The 25,012-nt window shown below is 49.0% G+C and overlaps 1 protein-coding gene across 2 annotated transcripts; it reads right to left on the bottom strand.

The window, feature by feature from the left end:
• Nucleotides 1–552: 552 nt before the first annotated feature.
• On the bottom strand, nt 553–24,262 carry LOC118081503 (zinc finger protein 883-like). Of its 2 annotated transcripts, XM_060268649.1 has the most exons (7): nt 24,209–24,262; nt 22,081–22,504; nt 21,128–21,254; nt 20,528–20,607; nt 17,264–17,396; nt 15,048–16,151; nt 553–4,221 (listed from the first exon to the last, which is right to left on the bottom strand). In XM_060268649.1, the coding sequence occupies exons 2-7, from the start codon at nt 22,495–22,497 to the stop codon at nt 2,789–2,791; spliced, it is 3,294 nt and encodes a 1,097-aa protein (XP_060124632.1). In that variant the 5' UTR covers nt 22,498–22,504; nt 24,209–24,262; the 3' UTR covers nt 553–2,788. The 2 variants fall into 2 exon arrangements, with proteins under 2 accessions (XP_060124632.1, XP_060124631.1); XM_060268648.1 differs by lacking the exons at nt 15,048–16,151; nt 17,264–17,396; nt 20,528–20,607; ... (1 more) ...; nt 22,081–22,504; nt 24,209–24,262 and adding exons at nt 5,298–5,384; nt 9,304–10,409 and having other exon boundaries at nt 556–4,467.
• Nucleotides 24,263–25,012: the final 750 nt, after the last annotated feature.

The raw sequence follows: 25,012 nt of genomic DNA on the forward strand, positions 1-25,012 counted from the left end.
CCGCCCTGTTTTTAGATTCACGGGGAGGAAAAGCAAATTCGTCTCCCTCCCTGCACCCCAAATCTCCCCCACGAAATGTTGCACCTTTTCCCTCCTCCTTTGCAAGCCTCCTTCTCTTCCGGGGATGTGCATGGAGACCCCACCCCTCAAACATTGCCTCTAACCCCCCCGCCTTCCTGCGTCACTTCCTGCCTCTCTAGGAAGCGAGTTCATTGATCCAGGGGGAGGGGTCCTCCCTGCAAGCCGAGTCATAGGAATGTAGTGGGAAGGGAACCCCCCCTTCAAGGGTCATGGAGCCCGGTGTCCTTTAGCCTTTTCCTGAACATGGCCCCCTCCCGATCTTGTTTCCTTCCTGTGCCCCCCCGCCCCTCCTGCCGGTAGAAAGGTAGCTATTTAAATGTTTTACTTGTAAATAGAACACATTCTGGGAATCCTAAGGTCTTACATATATAAGATAAATGTTCATAAATATACAAGGCAAACACACATGGATAAGTATGTCCACCTAAACATTAGGAAGAACTTCCTGATAGTAAGAGCTGTTCGTCAGTGGAATTTGCTACCAAGGAGTGTGGTGGAGTCTCCTTCTTTGGAGGTCTTTAAGCAGAGGCTTGACAGGCATATGTCAAGAATGCTTTGATTGTGTTTCCTGCTTGGCAGGGGGTTGGACTGGATGGCCCTTGTGGTCTCTTCCAACTCTACGATTCTAGTATAGTGTCTGAAACAGTACGGGAGAACAATCCTGAAGCTGTTTTGACTCTCCCAAATTGACATCAAATATTTCTTTGCAAGGAGGAAGGAAATGGGAAAAGCTTTCCAGTTTGTCTTTGGACTGCAGGGGCTTACACCTCCCTTTGCAAAAAACGGTCTGGCAAGTACAGTATCTGTTAAGCTGAGCAAACTATCAATATATGTAAGAGATTCAGGAACTAGAGTATTTACCATCACAAAAGAATGGCCAGGCTGCCCAGGTTGAGCCTTTAAAGCCCTAAACGGCCTCAGCCAAGTATACCTGAAGGAGCTTCTCCACCCCATCATTCAGCCCAGACACTAAGGTCCAGTGCCGAGGGCCTTCTGGCGGTTCCTTCCCTGCAAGAAGTGAGGTTGCAGGGAACCAGGCAGAGGGCCTTCTCGGTGTTGGCACCCGCCCTGTGGAACGCCCTCCCATCAGATGTCAAGGCAATAAACAACTATCTTACTTTTAAGAGACATCTGAAGGCAGCCCTGTTTAGGGAAGTTTTTAATGTTTAATGCTGTATTTTGTTTTTAATATTCGGTTGGGAGCCACCCAGAGTGGCTGGAGAAACCTGGCCAGATGGGCGGGGAATAAATAAGTTGTTGTTGTTGTTGTTGGGCGGGGAATAAATAAGTTGTTGTTGTTGTTGACAAATGCAGGTGGTTCTTTTAATGAGATTCAGAAGCAATACAAACACAAGTGAGTGAGAAGATTAAAGATTTTATTCTAAACAGCAAGCATTATATACATTACCAAGCAAGCACTCCGATCTGCCACTGGGAAGCCCTCAAGAAGTGGCAAAGTGACCTCCCCAGGTGGTCTCAGGTTGCACAAGCTTCTGGCTATGAGTCCGTACACGAGCGTCCTCAAAACCATCTGATTTATTGATAGCTAGCCAGTATGGATTGCCCAACTGCCTATGGCAGATATATTCTCTGGCTAGCCCCCTCCATACCCTGCATTATCACTTCTTCCTTCAACCAGATTATACATTAAAGCAGGGGTCAGCAACTTTTTTCAGTCCCTCAGACCATGTGGTGGGCCGGACTATATTTTGAACAAATATATGAACGAATTCCTATGCCCCACAAATAACCCAGAGATGCATTTTAAATAAAAGGACACATTCTACTCATGAAAAATCACCAGGCAGGCCCCACAAATAACCCAGAGATGCATTTTAAATAAAAGGACACATTCTACTCATGTAAAAACACGCTGATTCCCAGGCCGTCCATGGGCTGGATTTAGAAGGCGATTGGGCCACATCTGGCCCCCGGGCCTTAGGTCGCCTACCCCTGCAATAAAGGCTGCTCTCAGCCATCAAAGAACTTTAAGAAGAGATAGAGAAGGGAAGTAAACAGAGGCAGGAAGAGATGGCCAAGTTAGATCACTTATCTCCTCAAAGTACAAATATATTCCAGAAAAGGTTGCCCATTCATCCCCCTCTTTGGGGGCCGGGAATGGGACCCTAAGAGTCACCTAGTCCAACCGTCCTGCAATGCAGGAATCACAGCTAAATAATCCCTGGCACATGGTCACACAACCCCAGTTTAAAAACATCCTTTCCACATTGAACCAATGGATTCAAATTACCAGACTGCAGGGTGGATTTGATTTAAAGATTCTTTTGTCCCAAAGCATTTTATTTTAAAAATCCAATTTAAATTTTTTAAAAATCTGATTTTGATTTTTTAAAAATCATTGATTTTTATCCACCCTGCCAGAAAGGAGATTCCAACTAAACATTAGGAATAACTTTCTGATGGCAAGAATCATTCAACAGGGGAACAAGCTCCCTTGGCTGCCCTTCATTCAAGGTTTTTAAATGAAAGTTGGATGGCCATCTGCCAGGGAATCTTTAGCTGTGATTCTTGCATTGCAGAGGGTTGGACTATATGGCCCTTGGGGGTCCCTTCCAATCCTTCAATAACTGCAATCATGATAATAATAATTGCTTTCAACTCCTTGGGCCCATGGAAACAGCAGATCCAGGCGGGATGCCACAGAATATGGGGACAAGTTTAAGGCTGCCCCAGGCGAAACCGGCAGTCAAGAATTCTTCCTGCCATGTAGGGGAGTTTGGGGCACAGGCTTTTCTGCAGAGGGACCCCCTCCGCCCCTTGTCTTCTGTGCCGCCCCCTCCCCCAGCTTCCAATGGCTCAGCCACTGGCGGATTCCCAACCCTCCTAGAAATTTCAAGGGAAAACAAGAATATAAACGGTGCACATTGCCTGCAGGCACAGTGGCATCCACATTTGCACCAGGGAAGGGTGGCGTGTGTGGTTTCTCCCTCCTGTGGATGCCTTCATGCTTATAAAGGCTTCCTCTGTTTCTGAAGCTCTCTCCACATCCCATGCATTTATACGGCTTCTCTCCCGTGTGGGTTCTTTTGTGAGCAGTGAGAACCTCAAGCCAACGGAAGCTCTTCCCGCACTCCACACACGGATATGGTTTCTCCCCTGTGTGGATTCTCTGATGGGAGAGAAGTCTCGAGTGGCCCCGGAAGCTCTTTCCGCACTCGACGCACTGAAACGGCTTCTCCCCCGAGTGAACGCTTTTGTGAAAAGCGAGGCTCGCGCTGTCGTTGAAGGCCTCTCCGCACTTCCGACACTTATAGGACTTCTCCGCTATGTGCGTTCTCTGATGTTGACAAAGGTTTCCTTTGGTCCGGAAGCTCTTTCCGCACTCCTCACAAGGGTACGGCTTCTCCCCTGTGTGGATCCTCTGGTGTAAAGTCAGGCTTGACCTTTCGGCAAATGTCTTTCCACACTCGGCACATTTATGTGGCTTCTCTCCTGTGTGAGTCCTTCTGTGGTAGGCGAGGCTTGGTCTCTCACGGAAGCTCTTTCCACATTCCACACACGCATACGGTTTCTCTCCGGTGTGAGTTCTCTGATGAGCGGTAAGGCCAGAGCTCATCCTGAAGCTCTTCCCACACTCCACACATTTGAACGGCTTCTCCCCTGAGTGGATTCTTTTATGGAAAGTAAGGCTCGTGCTGTCACTGAAGTCCTTCCCGCATTCTGCACATATATATGGCTTCTCTCCTGTGTGGATTCTCTGATGTTTACAAAGGTTTCCTTTATTGCTGAAGCTCTTCCCACAGTCGGTGCATTTATACGGCTTCTCCCCCGTGTGGATTCTCTGATGTTTACAAAGGTTTGCTTTTGTGCTGAAGCTCTTCCCGCAGTCCGCACATTTATATGGCTCCCCCATGTGAGTTCTGTAGTGCGACGTCAGCTTCGAACTCACTCTGAAGCACTTTCCACACTCGGCGCACTGATAGGGCTTTTCCCCCGTGTGAGTTCGGTAGTGTATCGTCAGGCTACCACTCTGAGTAAAACTCTTTCCACACTCCATACACTTATATGGTTTCTCTCCTGTGTGAAGGAGCATGTGTTTTTTAAGGTTCCCGCTATTGCTAAAGCCTTTTCCGCACTCCTTACATGTATACGGTTTTTCCCCTGTGTGGGTTCTGAAGTGTTTATTTAAGTCCGATTTAAACTTGAATATTTTCCCACACGCCGGGCACATTCTCCTCCTCTTTCCTTTACAATCTCCTTGGGGTGTGTGGAGTTTGTGGGCATCTGCACCCTGAAAAGCAACGGATGTCTTCCTCCAAGTCTTCCTCTGGTTTTCCTTGTGACCTTTGCTTTCAAAGGTCTCTCCTTTTACTTCGGGCTTGATGGCTTCTGATGGTGCTACAGAATCCTCATTCTCCTGCCCACCTGTTTGGAGAGGGGCAGAAATCCTGTTAGTAGTGCAAGGCAGGAACTAAGGGTCTCAAAATGGATCAAAAGCAATTGGCTGCTTCCCTTATTTCAACATCCCTATCCTGACCCGCCGAATTCAGTAGCCAACAAGACACAGAGGCTGCAGAGCCATTGGCTAAGGAGCCAGACCAGGTAGCTGACTCTGAAGCAGGTGAGGAGAGGGTGGCGGCACCAAAACAGAGATTGGTGGGTTGGAGATCCCTGGATCAGAGCCCACAACACGAGAGCCATAATTGGACAACCCTGTAATGTCCACTTTTGCTAGCAGCCCCAGGCTTGAAATAGTGAGATGCTGGAAGAATTCGGAGGGTACTTCTTTGACAAATGGGTACCATAAAGCACCATACGGTCGCATCTTACGTGAATTGCACAATTTCAACCCCACATGGTTGGGGAAAGGCTGGTTGAAATTGTGCAAGTTAAACCCAAGCAATGTGCAGTGATTAAAAGTTCATCTTTGTACTGTGTCTTTGCTAGACCAGGAAATTCTCCATGATTCTTCCCTTTGTTGAAAGCTTGCTTATTTTCTTAAATTTATACACTGCTTGATTGTTTGGGGGGGAACCCTCAAAGCAGTTTACAAAGAGAAAGCCGAAGTACACTAGGTCAACCGAATCACTGCTATCTATCTATATGCTTGCTGACACTCTCAAAGAACTCTAACAGGATTGTGAGACAGGCCTTTCCCTTGCAGAAGCCATGCTGGTTCTGCTTCCGCAAGGCTTGTTTTTCTACGTGCTTCGCTCTTCTATCTTTAACAATGATTTCCACAACTAAGCAGCTACCTGATGATGTCTCCTCTGCCACCTCTTTTTTAGGGACCTGGATAATTTCATCTTCTCCTTCTTCCCAACAGGAAATGAAGTCTGGCTCTTCCAGGGGGAGAAAAAGACATGGTTGGTATGGAAATATATCCATATGTACTTTAATTTTATTTGATGTAATTGACAAAAGTGAAAGCCTGCATTACAAGTTTTGTTTTGCTTGTGTTCACTATTGTGGAAAACCAGCACAATACATTTTTTAAAAATGACATGTTTTGTTACTTTTGAGCACAAAGTATTCAGAAATCCCATATTAGAGAGTGGGGTGAGAGAACAGCAGAACATCTGGGGAGGGAATAAAGCCCTGTCCAATCCCTGTGACCAGAGCCATGTTGAGTTATAGAATAATAGAATTACAGTTGCACCTTGATTCTCGAACAGAATGCGTTCTGGGAGTCCAATCGACTCCCGGAACCGTTCGAAAAGCAAGGTGCGGCTTCCAATTGGTTGCAGGAGCGTCCTGCAGCCAATCAGAAGCCACGCCGGATGTTCGACTTCTGAAAATCATTCAGAAACAGGAACACTCACTTCCAGGTTTTGATCATTCAGGAGCCAACTTGTTCAGGAGCCAAGGCATTTGAGATCCTAGGTGCAACTGTATAGAATTGGAAGGAACTTAAAGGACCGTCTAATTCAACCCCCTGCAGTGCAGGAATCATGTTGCAATTCTCTTCCCTTAGAAATGAAGTAAACCCTAACAGCATTAAGTCCCCCCCCCCCCCCGACTTCCCAAATTAGCCTATTCTATTTCTGTGGTGCTTACGTCTTGCTGCAATTTATACCGTTTGTATGATCAGTATTAAGCTTTCTGGTGGAAAGTCAAGTGTGGCACTCATCTTTAACTCAATAATAATAATAATAATAAGCTGCAAGGTGAATCCTGGGTGCTGGATCAGTCCAGTGGCCCACCTAGTCCAGCATCCTGTTCTCACAGTGGCCAACCAGATGCCCCAATGGGAAATCTGCCAGCAGGATTCGAACACAAGAACAACTCCCCCCTCCTGTGGCTCCCAGCAACTGGGATTCAGAAGAATCACTTTCTTTTACATGTCAGGAATCTCCCAACATTCAGCTTCATGGGATCTCCACCAGTTCTAGTGTTATGGGAGAGGGAGGGAAAATGTTCCTCTATACACTTTCTCCATGCCTTGAATAATTTTGCAAACTTCTACCATTTTGCCCCTCATTCGCCTTTTTAGCTTGGAGTCCCAAACTCTGCAACCTTCCTTCCTAGGGGAGCTGCTCCACTCCTTGATCGTTTTGGCTGACCCTTCTCTGACCCTTTTCCAACTCTACAAATATCCTTTTTGAGGTCAGGTGACCAGAACTGGGCACAATGCTCCCAGTACAGCTGTACCATGGCATTGTGCTACTGCCAGTTTTTTTTTTGTTGCTTTCCTAACTATCCCTAACATTGAATCTGCCTTTCTCCCTGGCCTGCTGCCAAATTGAAGCACCCAGGCTGGAGATCATAGAATTGTAGAGTTGGAAGGGCCCCTGAGGGTCATCTAGTCTAACCCCCTGCAATGCAGGAATATGCAGCTGTCCCGTACGGGGATCGAACCTGCAACCTTGGCATTATCAGCACTGAGCTCTAGCCAACTGAGCTATGATTAGGTGCCAAGTGAAAAAGAGTAATAAGGGCAAAATCATCACGATCATTGGGAATAGAAGATAAATTAGTCAGTTCCACAAAGGGCCCAACGACACAGCTAAGGACTAACCTGCTAATGTCCCTTCCTCCTCTTCTTTGAGGTCTTGGAAGAGCAGATATTCTCCTTTTCCCCAATTGGAACCGAGCTCTGACTCTTTCAAGGAAAACAGGGAAGGCTGTTACTTTTGACTACTGAACTCTTCAGGTCTCCTCCAGGCCACAGTTATTAGAAAGCCAAGCCAGACATTTAACTTTGGGGAAACAGCTGGAAGGGGAGGTTCAACCAGCAGGCCAGCTCTCCTCTTTATAACAAGAGCTGGGCTGGATCAAACCCAAGTCCCACCTACCTATTGCTTCCGAATACCTATGGGCTGCGGAATATTGAACACAGCCATCTTCGCTCTCGATCACATGCAACCTGGGGACCGTTTGCATCCAAAATTCAGTATGGGCATTGTAACGGATTGACACGGTTTTGAAATATTTATTCCTATGTGGCTGGAAAAAGAGTTAATCCACCTCTAGCCTGATTGACATAGCATTCTGGTGGGGGCGGGACTGTTCCCAGTTTAAAAGGAGGGAGCAGCGGTTTTGTCAGTGGAGGAGAGGGAGAGGGAGTGGGTAGGTGAAGAAGAAAGTTGAGAGGCCAGGATAGTGGGCATCTAGATGAGGTTCAGGAAGGCTCGATGTTAAATGTTTGACAGAGATTATCTACAACCGAAACGTAGCTTATAAACACAGGAAACGTTAAACAAACAACTATGTTCTAAAGGTTAATAAAATTCTTCTCTTTTGTGCCAAGAAGTATCGCCATTATTTTTCCAGCAAGGTATCGGGACTCACAGAAGTGGTAAATGTGCTCTGGTCCATGGGGTCATGAAGAGTCGGACACGACTAAACGACTAAACAACAACAATAAAGGGGTTTATTTGGAGGTGGTGGGAGAAGAGGGTGTGTGGCTTCACCTCTGGATTCCAGTGTCGCATTTTAGTAATAGAGGGGGGGAACATTCGCCGCAGGCATGATTTTCAATTACCTTCATATTGTACGAATTTGTCAGTGCCCAGTTATCACAGACAATAGACCAAAGCTAGATTAAATGTTTTCCCTTCTGAAGTATACCCTATCACAGAGGTTTTCAACCTTTTTGAGCCCATGGCTCCCTTGGACATTCTTTCTGCGGTACCCCTGTGGGGCTCAGGAGGTCAGTTGTGCCACCCCTTGCCTGCAGAGCTGGCAGCCCCTTACCCCTTTTCAAACACCCTCCGTTGTTCACTCAGCCTCCTCTCCTTGGGAGTTCTCCAGGCAGCCTCTGCTGCCACCCCTGGTCTCTGGGCTGCCCCCTTTGCCCCACCCCAAAGAGAGGTGCCTCCTCACACTGCTCCACAGGGGCCTGGGACTTGCTGGTCTGTTCCCAACAGCAAGGGCTGGCCAACCGACTGGCTGGGCTCCCTTGCCTGCCTGCCTGCTTGCTTACTCCAAAGCCACCTTAGTTGCTGGCACCCAGCACCCCCTGGCCAGCCCCAGAGGCACCATTCGCCCAGGGAGCCGGGACTGCTGCCACAAACAGCTGTGCAAGCCTTGGGAGGTTTGGGAGGGCATCCTTGGGAGGGCATCCGAGGAGGGAGGGAAGGAAAGAGGGACAGAGGCCAGGGTTGCCCACGACCCTCCCAGGGCATCATTCAAGGCACCCTAGGGTGCCAGGGCACACTGGTTTAAAACCACTGCAAAATAGACTTTGTTTATGTCTTCAGGCTGTCAACTGTATGAAACAAATTTTACTACACTGTGGGCTTTATAAACAAGCCAGGAGCCAATTAATTAAACCTTGGTGAATTCATCTGGTAAGTCTGATACATTTTATCTCAAATATCTCATTGGAAGGTAAATGATATAACCCTGGCTGTGGCAAAATTCCTCTTGGGGGTAATAAGAATTTGAAATCGACATGCTCTGGATAAAACACAATGACTGCCCAGCAATGTTTTTCCTCTATCTCTGCTGTATTTTGCTTTCAAAATTGATTTTGAGGGTCTCTGGACTGTAATAAAGAATGTGTGAATACCAGTTGTTGAAAACCGCAGGAAAGGGCCAGTGCGTTTTTCTGCTTGGGCTTGTGGCTTTCCTACAGGCATCTATTATTATTATTATTATTATTATTATTATTATTATTTAGCAGGGCTCTTATTTTCTTATCCAGCACACATGGCCCAGACACCCATTTTCATCACAGCATCACTGCAGTGCAGGTTTAAGTGGCAAAAATAGTAGATTCACACCTATGATACCTATCAATCAAGAAGGTATTCTTACCGAGAGAGGCCACCGCCTTGTGATTCTCCTCCATGACTTCCCTGTGCAGAGCTCTCTGGCCCGGATCCAGCAGTGCCCACTCCTCCTCCGTGAAACACACAGCCACCTCCTCAAAGGTCACTGGATCCTGGGAGGAAAGAACACGCTCTCTACTCAGGAGGTAATCTCTCTCACAGATACCATTGCTCCCAGTTTGAAAGGGGAAAGGGTAACAAGGTGAGGTGCTGGCTGGCTTTATTTACTCATCTATTTATTTGCAGCATTCAAGAGTTTGTACGGGAGAATCTGTGATGCAGCAGCAAAAAAGGCTAATGTAATGCTAGGCTGACTCAACGGAAGTATAGTGCCCAGATGAAGGGGTACAGAGGGTGGCAACACAAGAACAGGGCCTTCTCTGTAGTGGCTCCCCGTTTGTGGGATGCTCTCCCTAGGGAGTTTTGCCAGGCACCATCAAGAAGGCTGATGGCCAAAGAATTGATGCTTTTGAGTTATGGTGCTGGAGAAGACTCTTGAGAGTCCCATGGACTGCAAGAAGATCAAACCTATCCATTCTGAAGGAAATCAGCCCTGAGTGCTCACTGGAAGGACAGATCGTGAAGCTGAGGCTCCAATACTTTGGCCACCTCATGAGAAGAGAAGACTCCCTGGAAAAGACCCTGGTGTTGTGAAAGATGGAGGGCACTAGGAGAAGGGGACGACAGAGGACGAGATGGTTGGACAGTGTTCTCGAAGCTACGAACATGAATCTGACCAAACTGTGGGAAGCAGTGGAAGGTAGGAGTGCCTGGCGTGCTCTGGTCCATGGGGTCACGAAGAGTCGGACACAACTAAACGACAACAACAATTATTATCCTGCTCTGGAGGGTAGAACTTGAACCCATGGCTTCAAGCTATAAACTATGAGAAAGGAGATTCTGACTGAACCTCAGGAAGAACTTTCTGATGGTAAGAGCCGTCCAACAGCGGCTACCTTTGAAGGTGGGGGGGCTCCCCTTGACTGGTAGCTTTTAAAGCTGAGTTCGGGTGGCCACCTGTCAGGGATGCTTTGGCTGAGATCCCTGCATTGCCGGGGGTTGGGCTAGATGACCCCTAGTGCCCCTTCCCCCCTCTCTACAATCCTATGATTCTCTGAACGAGGAAGGTCTGCAGAACCTCTTTGTGTGTGACCTTGAGAACCTGCAATGTGCCAAAAGAGGAAAAGGAGGATTCTTCTGGACCTTCCGACTTCCTCCACAGTAGAGCGAGGTACCCAGGCTGCCCCCCTGTGTCTCTTCCCTCCTCCATCCCAGTTCTCCTTCCCTTACCTGAGGGTCTCCTCCCGCTTCATCCCAAGGACCAGTAGAAGGTCCCACAGGTGCCATGCTGCTGCCTGTGAGGAAGGCAGAGGAGGGAGACTCTCAGCGCTGCCCTGTAATAAAAGATTTGGAAAAGCTTCAGAAAAGGGACACCCAAATCACAGAATGGTAGAGTTGGAAAGGGAGCCCATGAGTCATCTAGTCCAACCCCCTGCAAAGAATAATTGCAACAAAAAAATTTTTTGGGGGTGGGTGGGTGGGTTATGTTTAGGAAGATCCCTGCAATCAAACTAATGCAATTTGGGGGCATTGGGGTGATAATTCCATCCTTTCCTTCATTGGGGGGGGGCAGACATGGCGAGAGAGCACTCTCCCTCTCTCCCCCTCCCAGAAAGGCTGCTTTCTCTACACCAAGCCCCGCACCCACTCCCAGCTCCGTTTTGGGTGGGGGTGGGGCTTCGAACAGGACCGTGCAATAGAAATCCTGCAAGGGGTGTTTCTCCCTAAACCTTGGGGGGCGGGGTTCCTCATCTGCACACAGACCTATGGATCTTTCTCTCCCCGCCGCCCCCCCAACCCAATGCATTTTTCTTGACGGTGGGGTCTGCAAAAAGGCTCTTGGGATGCAAAATCCACGCAGCTGTTGGGGGAGCGATTCTGAAGCCGGGTTGCATGCAGTACATCAGAGACCCCTCCCTCCTTCTATAGGGTTCCGGGGGGGGGGAACTCCCCCTTCCCCCTCCCTGCACCCAAATCAAATCCCTGCCCTTCCCTCTTGCACAGCTTTGCACCTCTTTCTTAGTCCGCGGTTCTCTCCGCATTTCAGCCTCCCTCCTCCTCTCCGAGGGAGTTTGATCAAGCCTATTTTCCCCTCCCTGCCTTTCACTATTGTCTGTCTGTCTGTCTCCCTCCCCACCCCTTCCAACACCTCTCTTTCCCTCCCCCCACTTTTATTACAACATCCTGCCTCTCTAGGAAGCAGAGTCCAGTTCTTTCCACAGCTGGAGGGCTGAGTGACAGGTGAGCTCTCTGTTGCGCTTTGCTCTCTTAATACATTGCAAACTGCAGACTATCAGTTAATCCAGAGGTCCCCAAACTAAGGCCCGGGGGCCGGATGTGGCCCAATCGCCTTCTAAATCCGGCCCATGGACGGTCCGGGAATCAGCATGTTTTTACATGAATAGAATGTGTCCTTTTATTTAAAAACTAGAGCTTCAGCCAAAGCTCGAGCCTGAGCTCCCATCAAAAAGTTCACACGGAGGAGAAGCCACATCAGTGCGTGGAGTGTGGGAAAAACTTCAGCCAGAGGAAGAATCTCACCAGGCACCAGACTATATTTTGAAAAAATATATATGAATGAATTTCTATGCCCCACAAATAACCCAGAGATGCATTTTAAATAAAAGGACACATTCTACTCATGTAAAAACACGCTGATTCCCGGACCGTCCGCGGGCTGGATTGAGAAGGCGATTGGGCCGCATCCAGCCCCCGGGCCTTAGTTTGGGGACCCCTGTAGTAGATGGTTCTTGGGGGGTCCCTTCCAACTCTACAATTCTATAATCATAGGATCAGAGAATTGTAGATTTGGAAGGGAATCTTTCACCCAACATAGTACAGGTCATACCTCGGTTTAAGTATGCTTCGGTTTGAGTACTTTCAGTTTAAGTACTCCGCGGACCCATCTGGAACGGATTAATCCACTTTCCATTACTTTCAATGGGAAGGTTCGCTTCAGGTTAAGTACGCTTCAGGTTAAGTACAGACTTCTGGAACCAATTGTGTACTTAAACTGAGGTACCACTGTACTTAGGGTTGAAATATGTTGGAATTTCCAGACGTATCCGGAATACTGAAGTCGGAAGAAGTGTCTGGGCAGAAATATTTTTTTAAAAAAAAAATCATGGGAAATCTGGCCATATGACAACCCAGTGGCTTTAAAACATAGCTTTGCGAATTTGCCAAGCAAACTTTTCTGTCTGGATTATCAGTGTTTGAAATATGGCAACCCTATCCACACAGATAGGGTGTGTGGATTGTTGCTGTTTAGTCGTTTAGTCGTGTCCAACTCTTCGTGACCCTGTCTTCCACTGCCTCCCGGAGTCTGACCAAACTGCGGGAGGTAGTGGAAGACAGGAGTGCCCGGTGTGCTCTGGTCCATGGGGTCACAAAGACTAAACAACTAAACAACAACAATCCACACAGAACCCTCAGATTGAGAGTGCTCTACTGACTGAGCTATGATGTTGGCAACGGGAGCTCACCCCGTCACGGGGATTCGAACCACCGACCTTCTAATCAGCAAGCCCTGTGCAAGTAGATAAATAGGTACCACTGCAGCGGGAAGGTAAACAGTGTTTCCATGTGCTCTGGTTTCCATTGCAGTGTTCTGTTGCACCAGAAGTGGTTTAGTCATGCTGGCCACATGACCTGGAAAGCTGTCTGTGGACAAACGCCAGAGCCCTTGGCCTGAAAGTTGAGATGAGCACCACACCCCATAGTCGCCTTTGACTGGACTTAACTGCCCAGGGGTCCTTCACCTTTTACCTTTATGATCTTGGGTGCCAAATCCCTGGGGCCTTGGGTGCCCCAGCACCCACAAAATTCCCCATGAAGGGGAGTTTCTCGCAAAGCATCTTCTTGCTTGGGGCATGCAAAATCTGTGCATAGAAGGAATGAACGCCTTTGGAAAACAGGGTCTTCTTCTTGCCCCCCAATTCAGACAGCTTTGCCTCGAGAAAGACATTGGAAGCAGAGCAAGGAGATGACTTCGGGTCCTGTCAGAGGTACGAGAGCAAGACTCGGCCAGTCCTGAAGCGGGAAGAGGCCCTGGTGCCACTGAGTTTGCGAGGAGCTGAGGATTGTGGGAAGGAACCGTGCATAAGATCTTGGGCATGCAGAAGATCCTGGGAGACTCCGTAGTCTGCTGGCAGTGGCTGAAGCCAGAAAGGCTCACCAAGGCTCAGATCCTGGACCTGGTGGTCCTGGAGCAGTTCCTGGCTGTCCTCCCCCTGGAGATGGAGAGCTGGGTCAGGGAATGCGGAGGCGAGACCAGTTTTATTTCTGTCTCACTGTGCAGTCCTTGAAATCTCCATGGTTCTAAACACCTCATTTGCCCCCAGGATGCATCTTTCTTGCGGTGGGTTCATCTGAGATCAGGTGTTCCCTGAAAGTTATTTTATGCAAAAACTACTGCACACTAAGTGTGGGTGCCTAATCCTCCCCTTGTCACCCAACTGCCTCTCAGTTGTATTTAATTGATTTTTAATATTTTGATCTTAGTATTTCTAGTGACTCTAGTTACAGGTAGGTAGCCGTGTTGGTCTGCCGCAGTTGAAACAAAATAAAAAAATTCCTTCCAGTAGCACCTTAGAGACCAACTAAGTTTGTCATTGGTATGAGCTTTCGTGTGTATCTGAAGAAGTGTGCATGCACACGAAAGCTCATACCAATGACAAACTTCGTTGGTCTCTAAGGTGCTACTGGAAGGTTTTTTTAAAATTTTGTTTCTTCTCACACTCCGTAGCCCAAAACTCCTGGTTTTAAGAATGGGAACCATGCACTATTTCTGTTAGGAAAATTCTGCAGTTCCTCGGATCCACAACCCACCTGAGTAACGACAGGGAATACAAGACCTGCTATAAGCTAAACAGGTTTAATGGCACATCGCCTCGCGAGGGAGAAGAGAAAGCAGTAGTTTTGACCAAATTTGTGGTTTTTTTGATAAGAAAAATAGAAACATAAGCAGAGAATTAAGGCACAAGTAAGTTGACCAGTGACTTTTCACAAGTGGTCAGGACTTAGCAAGACACAAAACATACAGTACATTAATGCCTAGGATATATTATTACACATCCAAAGTAAATAAATACCAGCCCTGCTCTCACTTGTGAAAGGAGGCTGATCTCCATCAAAGCCCATCAGCATCAACTTATTTCTAAATTGATACTGACAGAAGGGCTTCCCGCCACCCCAACTTTTTTACTGAGGAAGGAAAGAGGAAAGTATCTTTCCACAGTAGGGCTTGAGAGGCGCTGAGCAACAAAAAGGTTATGTTGCCACCAGCACCCGTAATTCAAAATATATGGAGTGGAAGGAAGTCTAACAAAGTTCTGGCTTTCTCATGACTAGTTCATGACTAGGGATGATTTCTCCCTAAATCTCACAAATCGTATTCTTGTGCAAATTCCCCGAGGGGGCGCAACACTGGTGCGCCACCCGAATCCACATCAATGCTCCAAGACATGATGGACAAGTCTTCCCCTCTGTGAATTCGCTGGTGCCTCTTCAGTGTACACTTATCAAAAAATCTCTTTTCGCACTCCACGCACTGATGCGGTTTTTCTCCCGAGTGGATCTTCTGGTGCCTGGTGAGATTCTTCCTCTGGCTGAAGTTTTTCCCACACTCCACGCACTGATACGGCTTCTCCTCCGTTTGAACTTTTTGATGGGAGCTCAGGCTCGAGCTTTGGCTGAAGCTCTTTCCGCACTCCAAGCACCGATACGGCTTTTCGCCGGTGTGGATTCTCTGGTGTATGAGAAGGTGGTGCTTATCGTAAAAGCTCTTGCTGCACTCCGGGCAGCTGTGGGGTTTCTCTCCCGTATGGGTCCTCTGATGAGAAGCAAGGTTCGTATGGTGCCTGAAATCTTTCCCGCACTCCAGGCAGCTGTAGGGTTTCTCCCCGGTGTGCATTCTTTGGTGTATAAGGAGGTGTGATTTGTCGTAAAATCTCTTGCTACATTCGGCGCAGTTATAGGGCCTCTCCCCGGCGTGGATTCTCTGATGTGAAGTAAGATTGGAACTTCGATGAAAACTCTTTCCGCAGACGGAGCATTCATACGGTTTCTCCCCCGTGTGGATTCCTTCGTGGGAAGTAAGTTGCGACCGTCGAATGAAGCTCTTGCCACATGCCAAACATTTGTGTGGCTTATCCCTCGAGTGAATCAACTGGTGGAGATTGAAGACGGATTTATCGCAAAAGCTCCGACTGCATATCGAGCAGTTATATGGTTTCTCCCCGGTGTGTTTTCTCAGGTGGGAAGTGAGGTTCGTGCTCCTGTTGAAACTCTTCCCACACTCCAAACACTGATAAGGCCTTTCCCCTGTGTGGATTCTCTGATGGGAAGTGAAGTTTGCGCTCTCCCTGAAACTCTTCCCGCAGTCCAGGCATTTATAGGGTTTCTCTCCCGTGTGGATTCTCTGATGGGAAGTAAGGTTTGAGCTCCTGTTAAAGCTCTTCCCGCACTCCAGGCATTTGTAGGGCTTCTCTCCCGTGTGGGTTCTCCTGTGAGCAGTAAGGTCCGATTTCTGGCTGAAGATTTTCCCACACACCAGGCAGACGTTCCTTTCCTTTCCTTTTGGTTGAACTAGGATTTCGCAGAAGTCACCCTCCAGCCAGGATGTCTTCTTCCCCATCTCTGTTGGGTTTCCCTCCTGCTGTCTTGGTTCCTCTTTATTTCCGATGTTCTCTCCCATCTCTTGAAACTTGTTCCTCTCCAATGATGGCAACAGGCATGGTCCATCATCTTTCTGACTGTCCCACCCATCACCTGCTGGAATAGAGACAGAGATCTTGTAACAGCGGGGAAAGACGCCTTTAATCAATGCCCACCCAGTTCAATGCTATGCTGGTTGGAGCTGATGGGAGTTGTAGTCCAACAAAAACTGGAGGGTACCAGGCTGACTGGTGAAGGCCAAGTTATAGCTTAGCCATCTTTCCAGAATTTTAGTTATTTTTGCTCAAGTGTAAGATGAGCACAGCTGGATCAGGCCTATGGACCATCTAATCCAGCATCCTGTTCTCTCACAGTGGCCAGCCAGATGCCTGTAGGAAACCAGAGAGCAGGATCTGATCATTCTCCTGGTTCCACCCCCCCCCTCCAAGCAACTGGTCTTCAAAAGCACTTCTGCCTCCAATGGCAGAACAGAGCCATCATGGCTGACTTCACTGCATGCCCATATGTTCCGGTGTTACGAAAGAGGGAGAAAACCTTTCCTCTATTGGCCCAGTAAACCTGAAGGAGCCTCTCCACCCCCATCATTCAGCCTGAGGTCCAGCTCCAAGGCCTTCTGGCAGTTCCCTCACTGTGAGAGGTGAGGTTACAGGGAACCAGGCAGAGGGCCTTCTCGGGGGTGGCACCCTCCCACCAGATGTCAAGGAACTAAACAACTACCTGACTTTTAGAAGACATCTGAAGGCAGCTCTGTTTAGGGAAGTCTTTAATGTTTTATTATGGTTTTTATATGTGGCGAAAGCAGCCCAGAGTGGCTGGGGAAACCTAGCCAGATGGGTGGGGTATAAATAATAAAATTAGTATTATGATTATGATTATTATCCACTTTCCCTATGGCATGCATAATCTTATAAACTTCTATCATGTTTCTTCTTGGTCACCTTTTCTCTAAATTAAAAAAATCCCGAACACTGCCACTTTTACATTCAGAACCATAGGATCTTAAGAGTTGGAAGAGATCTCTGAGGGTCTGATCTAGTCCAACCCCCTGCAATGCAGGAAACTCAGCTAAAGCATCCATGACAAATGGCCACCCAACCTCTGCTTGGAAACCGCCAAGGAAGGAGAGTCCGCTCCACCCCATTGACCAATTTGGTCACCCCTTTTCTGAACCTCACTTTCTCGACTCAGAGCAGAGAAGGGAGTCCTACCAAGAGAGGCCACACTCCTGGAGTTCTCCAGCATGACTTCCCTGTGGAGGGCTTTCTGCCCGGCCCCCAGCAGCGCCCACTCTTCGTTGGTGAAATAGACAGCCACTTCCTCGAAGGTCACCACGGCTGGATCCTGAAAGGAGGAAGAGGAAACATCTGCTGTAAAAAGCCCAGGAAGTGTGTCCAGGTCCTCGACTCACAAGAACCCCCCAAGAGGACATTGGCAATGGAGCAAGTGAGCTCTTCCCAACAAGGTCCAGAACTCTGGATGATGAAACAGGCAAGAGCTCACGGCTTCTGTCTAAAGAGGGGCCAAAAGCTCTATTAACTTTGGCCAACTCGAGGTTTGTTATTGTTTGAGGGCAATCTAAGAGGAGCCTTCTGGATCAGGCCAGCGGCCCATCTAGTCCTGGGGCCCACCAGAAGAGTGAACGATGGGGATGGAGACGCTCCTTCAGGTCTACTGGGCCAAAGCCATTTAGGGCTTTCAAGGTCAGCACCAACACTTTGAATTGTGCTCAGAAACGTACTGGGAGCCAATGTAAGTCTTTCGGGACCGATGCTATATGGTCTCGGTGGCAGCTCCCAGTCACCAGTCTAGCTGCCGCATTCTGGATTAGTTGTAGTTTCCGAGTCACCTTCAAAGGTAGCCCCACGTAGAGCGCATTACAGTAGTCCAAGCGGGAGATAACTAGAGCATACACCACTCTGGCGAGACAGTCCACACGCAGGTAGGGTCTCAGCCTGCGTACCAGGTGGAGCTTATAGACAGCTGCCCTGGACACCGAATTGACCTGCGCCTCCATGGACAGCTGTGAGTCCAAAATGACTCCCAGGCTGCGCACCTGGTTCTTCAGGGGCACAGTTACCCCATTCAGGACCAGGGAGTCCTCCACACCTGCCCGCCTCCTGTCCCCCACAAACAGTACTTCTGTCTTGTCAGGATTCAACCTCAATCCGTTAGCCACCATCCATCCTCCAACCGCCTCCAGGCACTCACACAGGACCTTCACTGCCTGGGTATCATCCGCATACTGATGAACACCCAGCCCAAACCCCCTGATCTCTCCCAGCGGATGCATGTAGATGTTAAAAAGCATGGGGGAGAGGACAGAACCCTGAGGCACTCCACAAGTGAGAGCCCAGGGGTCTGAACACTCATCCCCCACCATCACTTTCTGAACACGGCCCAGGAGGAAGGAGCGGAACCACTATATGACAGTCCCCCCAGCTCCCAAACCCTTTAGGCGGCCCAGAAGGATGTTATGGTCAATGGTGTCAAAAGCCGCTGAGAGATCCAGCAGAACTAGGAAACAGCTCTCACCTTTGTCCCTAGCCCGCCGGAGATCATCAACCAGTGCGACCAAGGCAGTTTCAGTCCCATGATGAGGCCCGAATCCCGACTGTCTGCAGGCAGGTAGTCTCAACAGCCCCTTCTATTTACAGCCCCATGGAGATGGAGCTCAGCCCCTCCAATCTTGAGGGGGTCGAGGAGACTGGCGGTAAGTCATATGGGGCCACAGGCAGTCTCCTGACCTGGCACAGCCTGGTGGGTTATCGCCCCGGGCCATGAAGCATCAGGAGAGGCCACACAGACCAGGACAGCCTGGGAGATAAATGTCTCATTGGGAGAAGGCCCGCCTGGCTTCCTCCCGACGCAACAATTGTCACACATGCAACATGCATGCTGCTGTTGCAGCAGACATTTAAGATTTTCGCTGTCCCACACTGTGTACCTTATGCAGCCTTATGCCAACATAGGCTAGAGACAGTTGCCTGGATGAGTTTTCTCTTATGCTGGCTAAACATTTGCTTTTCAGCACTCCTTCCCTTCCCCAGGACTACAACTGTTTTGTACAAAGATATGGCAACTTGGGGACGCGGGTGGCGCTGTGGGTTTAACAACAGCGCCTAGGGCTTGCCGATCAGAAGTTCGGCGGTTCGAATCCCCACAACGGAGTGAGCTCCCGTTGCTTGGTCCCAGCTCCTGCCCACCTAACAGTTTGAAAGCACGTCAAAGTGCAAGTAGATAAATAGGTACCACTCCGGCAGGAAGGTAAACAACGTTTCCGTGCGCTGCTCTGGTTCTCCAGAAGCGGCTTAGTCATGCTGGCCACATGACCTGGAAGCTGTACGCCAGCTCCCTTGGCCAATAATGCGAGATGAGCGCTGCAACCCCAGAGTCGGTCACGACTGGACCTAATGGTCAGGGGTCCCTTTACCTTTACCTATGGCAACTTGGGCTTTCAGAGGATCTCCTAGGTGCCGTAGCGTTCCCAGTCGCCAAAGCCATGTTAAATACTAGGTTATGGGACATAGAGCGCCAGGAACTAATTTAAGTTCCCCTTTTTATTTTTGACTCTCTTGGGTGCAGGAATTTAACCCCAATTATTTACATTTTTTGTTTAACCCGCAAGAAAGAAGGGCTTTCTGGCTGGCTAGGTTTAACGCTAATCCCTCTGGGGTAGGTGGTGGAAACTCTAGCTCACATGGTCCTCAATTGTACAATGTATGGTGATCTCCGCCAACAATTCCTAGACCAACTATGTATCCCAATATGGAAACTGGAGACAGAGGTCATACGCTTCCTATTACAGGGAAGAAACCAGGAGCTCACCAAGACAGTAGCTAAATTCCTCTATTTGATCTTTTGCCACTGAAGTACATTACAGGACCCTGCCCTTGTTGGAGACCCACAGAGGTGAAATAGGTTGTTGGCCCCTCTTCCCATTGGCAAGTGACTGTACTGATGATATGGTGATGAGATCGTACTGGCCTATTTACTTTGAATGTTTGTAAAGGTAAAGGTAAAGGGACCCCTGACCATTAGATTCAGTCGCGGACGACTCTGGGGTTGTGGCGCTCATCTCGCTTTACTGGCCGAGGGAGCTGGCGTCCAGCTTCCAGGTCATGTGGCCAGCATGACAAAGCCGCTTCTGGCAAACCAGAGCAGCACACGTAAACGCCTTTTACCTTCCCACCAGAGCGGTACCTATTTATCTACTTGCACTTTGACATGCTTTCAAACTGTTAGGTTGGCAGGAGCTGGGACCAAGCAACGGGAGCTCACCCTGTCACAGGGATTAGAACCACCGACTTTCTGATCTGCAAGCCCTAGGCTCTGTGGTTTAGACCACAGCGCCACCCACATCTTGAATGTTTGTAAGTGATGGCAATAAAGGTTTTGATGCTGCTGTTGCTTCTTTGGGGCACCTGGTTAGCCACTGTCTAGGACTTGTTCTCCTTGTGTGGTCCTCTCCCTACCTGAGCAGGCAATCCAGCAGCCGCTTCCGACCCACCGCAAAGAGATGTTTCAAAGAGCCTTGGTGACGTCACCTCGTTCTCTGTGAGATGGGGGTGGGAAGAAACATTGAAATTGTTGTGAAGCACCCTGAAATCTACAGGTGAAAGGTAGTATGCAAATTTAATAATTTTTAAAAATTGTGCATGAATGCACTCTGCATAAGGCTGGACACAATACAAATATAAATATAAAATGATTATTTATTATTTATATCCCGCCCAACTGGACTATAATTCCTGCTTCACAGGGGGTTGGACTAGATGACCCTTAGGGTCCCTTTCCAGCTCTATGACCTCTCTGCACAAACACACAGTGGGGTGGGGGGGTGGGGGGCTCAGTCAGCGAAGCATATAAACAGCTCATTATGTCCCAGGCGCCCAAGGAGAGAACTGGTAGTCTTGGAGCAGTTCCTGTAGGAACTTCTTCTGGGAACGTGAAGAATCGTAGAATTATAGAGCTGGAAGGGCACCAAACAGTCATCTAGTCCAACCCCCTTGCAATGCAGGAACCACAACATCACACAATTCCAGCAACTTAGGAAGGAAGAAATCCTCTATTACCCAGCGAAATGCCCCGACTTCGAATCTCCTGGGCCACGCCAACGGAGAGCAGTTTCTGACAGGGATTGGATGGGGCGTTCTCCAACTCTGAGGAACCAGCAGCGACCCCCAGGAGTGGGCCTTGCACCTGAAACAGAAGCAAGGATGCCATGGAGGGAACAGGTGAAGAGGAACAATCCATGCGGGGGGGGGGGGTCGTCAAGAAAAGAACCGAAAACAAAAACGGCCAGTATCACAATGCCGTCATACAATTATGATGTGATTCCATTCGGAATTCTGTGTATAGTTCTGGTTGGCTCGCCTAGGAAAGGATAATGTTGAGTTGGAAGAGGTTCAGAAAAGGATCAAGGTGATGGGGCAACCGCCCCCCCCCCATGGGGAAAGGTGGCAGATTCTGGAGTTTTTCAGTTTAGCAACTAGGCAAGTAAGGGGCAACATGGTAGAAGTTTATAAAATTATGCAATGGCATGGAGGAAATGGGAAGGGAACATTTATTTCTCCCTCTCTCTTAACACTAGAAGCCGTGGACACCCCAGGAAGCTGAATGTTGGAAGATTCAGGACAGATAAAATGAAGGACTTTGTCACGCAGTATGTAGCTAAACTATGAAGGAGCATCTCCACCCACATCGTTCTGCCCAGACGCTGATGTCCAGCTCCAAGGGCCTTCTGGTGGTTCCCTCCCTGCGAGAAGTGAGGTTACAGGAGACCGGGGGGGTCCGACTAGATGGCCCTTGGGGGTCCCTTCCAACTCTACGATTCTATGAGTCTGTGATAAATACTGGGAAGGGACATGTAAACTCACACGTGACAAATCTGGCACCTCACAGATGGATCAATCTGCCTAGAGACATCGTGAAATCTCTCTTTTTGGACAAGTCCCAAAACGGGGTGTGTCGGAATATAATTTTCTTGCATGCATTTTCCAACTTGAATGGAAATACTCTCTCTCACCTGCTTCTTCTCTCCCTGCTTCTTCCCCTCCTCCTGGCTCAGGAGGAAGCCTTCTGCCAGAGCCACCGCCTGGGAGCTGGTCTCGGCTCCGCACTCCCTGACCCAGCTCTCCATCTCCAGGGGGAGGACAGCTAGGAACTGCTCCAGGACCACCAGGTCCAGGATCTGAGCCTTGGTGAGCCTTTCTGGCTTCAGCCACTGGCGGCAAAGGTTGTGGAGTTGGCTGAAGACCTCGCGGGGCCCTTTGGCCTCCTGGTAGCAAAATTCCCGGAACTGCTGGCGCCAAAGGTTTGAGCTGGTATCCGCCTCATCCAGGATCTTCTGCGCAGTCCCTTCCCAGCATCTCCCCCTGCATCCAGACTGCATGGGGTGGGGGTCTTTTTCTGCTTGCTCCCCTGCCCGGCTGGGCACTTCCATGGTGGAACTGAAGGAAGAGGCAAGAATGTCTCAGTCCCACAAGGGCATTTCCTGCTACCAATCTGAGCTTCTCCTGCAGGAAAGAAAGCAACACCAACACCCCCCCCCCCAAGAATCAGGGGAGGCCACTGGCCAAGTGACTTTGCACACAGCTCCCTTCCCTTAGAAGCATTTACCTATTGCTTTCTTCTCACCAGGTGTGTTCTCTTCTGTGTATACGTATATTTAAAAAATATTCATCCATATGAGGATGCCTTTGTAACTCGGAAGCTGACACAGTGCACTAGGAACCCTCAATGAGTGCAATAACTGTATTTTCCCCTTTGCTCTGCATGTGATTCCTGCTACCGACTTGGGGACAGAGGAAGCTGCCTTCTACTGAGTCAGACCATTGCACCATCTGGCTCAGTAATGCCTACACTGGCTGGCAGCAACAGCTCTTTAGGGTTCCGGGGGATATTCCCAGCCTTGCCTGGGGACCGAACCTGGACCGGAACCTTCTCCTGCATGCAAAGCAAGGTGTTATAAACACTGAGTTGCAACTTGACACAACAGGGCTTGCCATCAACCCTTTTGGGCCACAGATGCCGGGAGAAAGAGAACTCTGATCTGTGTCTCTTCGGTCCCGTTAATGCGGCAGTTTGACCTTCACCCCCAGGGGCGCACTCAAGACAGATGGGTGCTTGAACATTTCCGAGCACAATTCAAAGCGATGGTGCTGATCTTTAAAGTCCTAACAGCCTCAGCTCAGTATAGCTGAAGGGGCGTCTCCACCCTCATTGTTCGGCCCGACACTGAGATCCAGCACCAAGGGCCTTCTGGTGATTACCCTCACTGTGAGAAGTGAAGTTACAGGGAACCAGGCAGAGGGCCTTCTCGGTGGTGGCGCCCACCCTGTGGAACGCCCTCCCGCCAGATGTCAAGGAAATAAACAACTATCTGACTTTTTGAAGACATCTGAAGGCAGCCCTGTTTAGGGAAGTTTTTAATGTTTCATGCTTTATCATTTTTTAAAAATATTCTGTTGGGAGCTGCCCAGAGTGGCTGGGGAAACCTGGCCAGATTGGTGGGGTATGAATAATAAATTATTATTATTATTATTATTATTATTATTATTATTATTATTATTATTATTTCATCATTCTAAGGTCCCAGGGTGGGTTACAACTTTAAAGCACAATATTGAGAACAGTTTTAAAGCCAGTTCCCTGAGGTCAGAACAGACCAGGCTGTGTCAAAACACACAGGGTCAGGAACTCTGTGCATTCCCAGAAGAGCCACAGAATGATGGGGGATTGCCTTCCCTAGGAAAACAGCACCTGGAGAGTGGAGTTTGGATGATGCTGGGGTCCTCCTGCCCTCTGCCTCTCCACACTCCCTTCCCCTTGCTCTCCGGGAGCATCAAGAGCCTTTCAGGGGCTTCTGTGGACCAGATGAACCTTTCTGAATGCAAAACCCCAGAACCACAAAATAAAAATATATTTAAATACCAGTTGCAGGGGGGGACGGACTGCTAGCTCCTGACCAGGACAGTCCTCCCGCCTCCCCACAACTGGCAGCAGCTCTCCCACTGCCCGGCACATAGCTGGGCCCTTGCTCAGAGTCTTGCCCCCCTCCCCAAACTTTTAGCAGGAGGGGAATCCTGGCTCGCCCCTACCCCAACTGCATGCATGCAATTGCATGCATGCACTCCCCCGTCACATCTCCTTACCTCTCTCTCTGCAAAAACCTCCTCTCTCCACCATCCCAAAACTGGAGGAGGAAGTGCCCCCCCCCACCCGCAGACAGGGGCCTCTCTAGGAATGCAAAACTAGCCAGTCTCTCTCTCTCTCTCTCTCTCTCTCTCTCTCTCTCTCTCTCTCTCTCTCTCTCTCTCTCTCTAATTTTTTTTAAAGGACTCGTCGTGGGGATTGGAGAGGTTTCGGGGAAGGTGGGGCTTTGCATTGCATTGCAACGCTGCCTTTCCCTGCCCGCAACAACCCTCCCTCTTCAAGACAGGCTGCCTGCTCCACACAGGGCTGTTGTTTTCGCCTTTACGCACCGTTATGTTCCCGGGAGCTGCGCAGAAGGGGAATGTGGGTGCAAATGGCAAATGGCCTTCAATGCTCCTGTGCTTGGATCATAGAATCGTAGAGTTGGAAGAGACCACGAGGGCCATCCAGTCCAACCCCCTGCCAAGCAGGAAACACCACCAAAGCATTCCTGACAGATGGCTGTCAAGCCTCTGCTTAAAGACCTCCAAAGAAGGAGACTCCACCACACTCCTTGGTAGCAAATTCCACTGCTGAACAGCTCATACTGTCAGGAAGTTCTTCCTAATGTTTAGGTGGAATCTTCTTTCTTGAAGTTTGAATCCATTGCTCCGTGTCTGCTTCTCTGGAGCAGCAGAAAACAACCTTTCCCCCTCTTCTATATGACACCCTTTTATATATTTGAACATGGCTATCATATCACCCCTTAACCTTCTCTTCTCCAGGCTAAACATACCCAGCTCCCTAAGCCGTTCCTCATAAGG

This window comes from Zootoca vivipara, chromosome 2 (genome assembly GCF_963506605.1).
Source record: "Zootoca vivipara chromosome 2, rZooViv1.1, whole genome shotgun sequence".
Taxonomy (NCBI): Eukaryota; Metazoa; Chordata; class Lepidosauria; order Squamata; family Lacertidae; genus Zootoca; species Zootoca vivipara.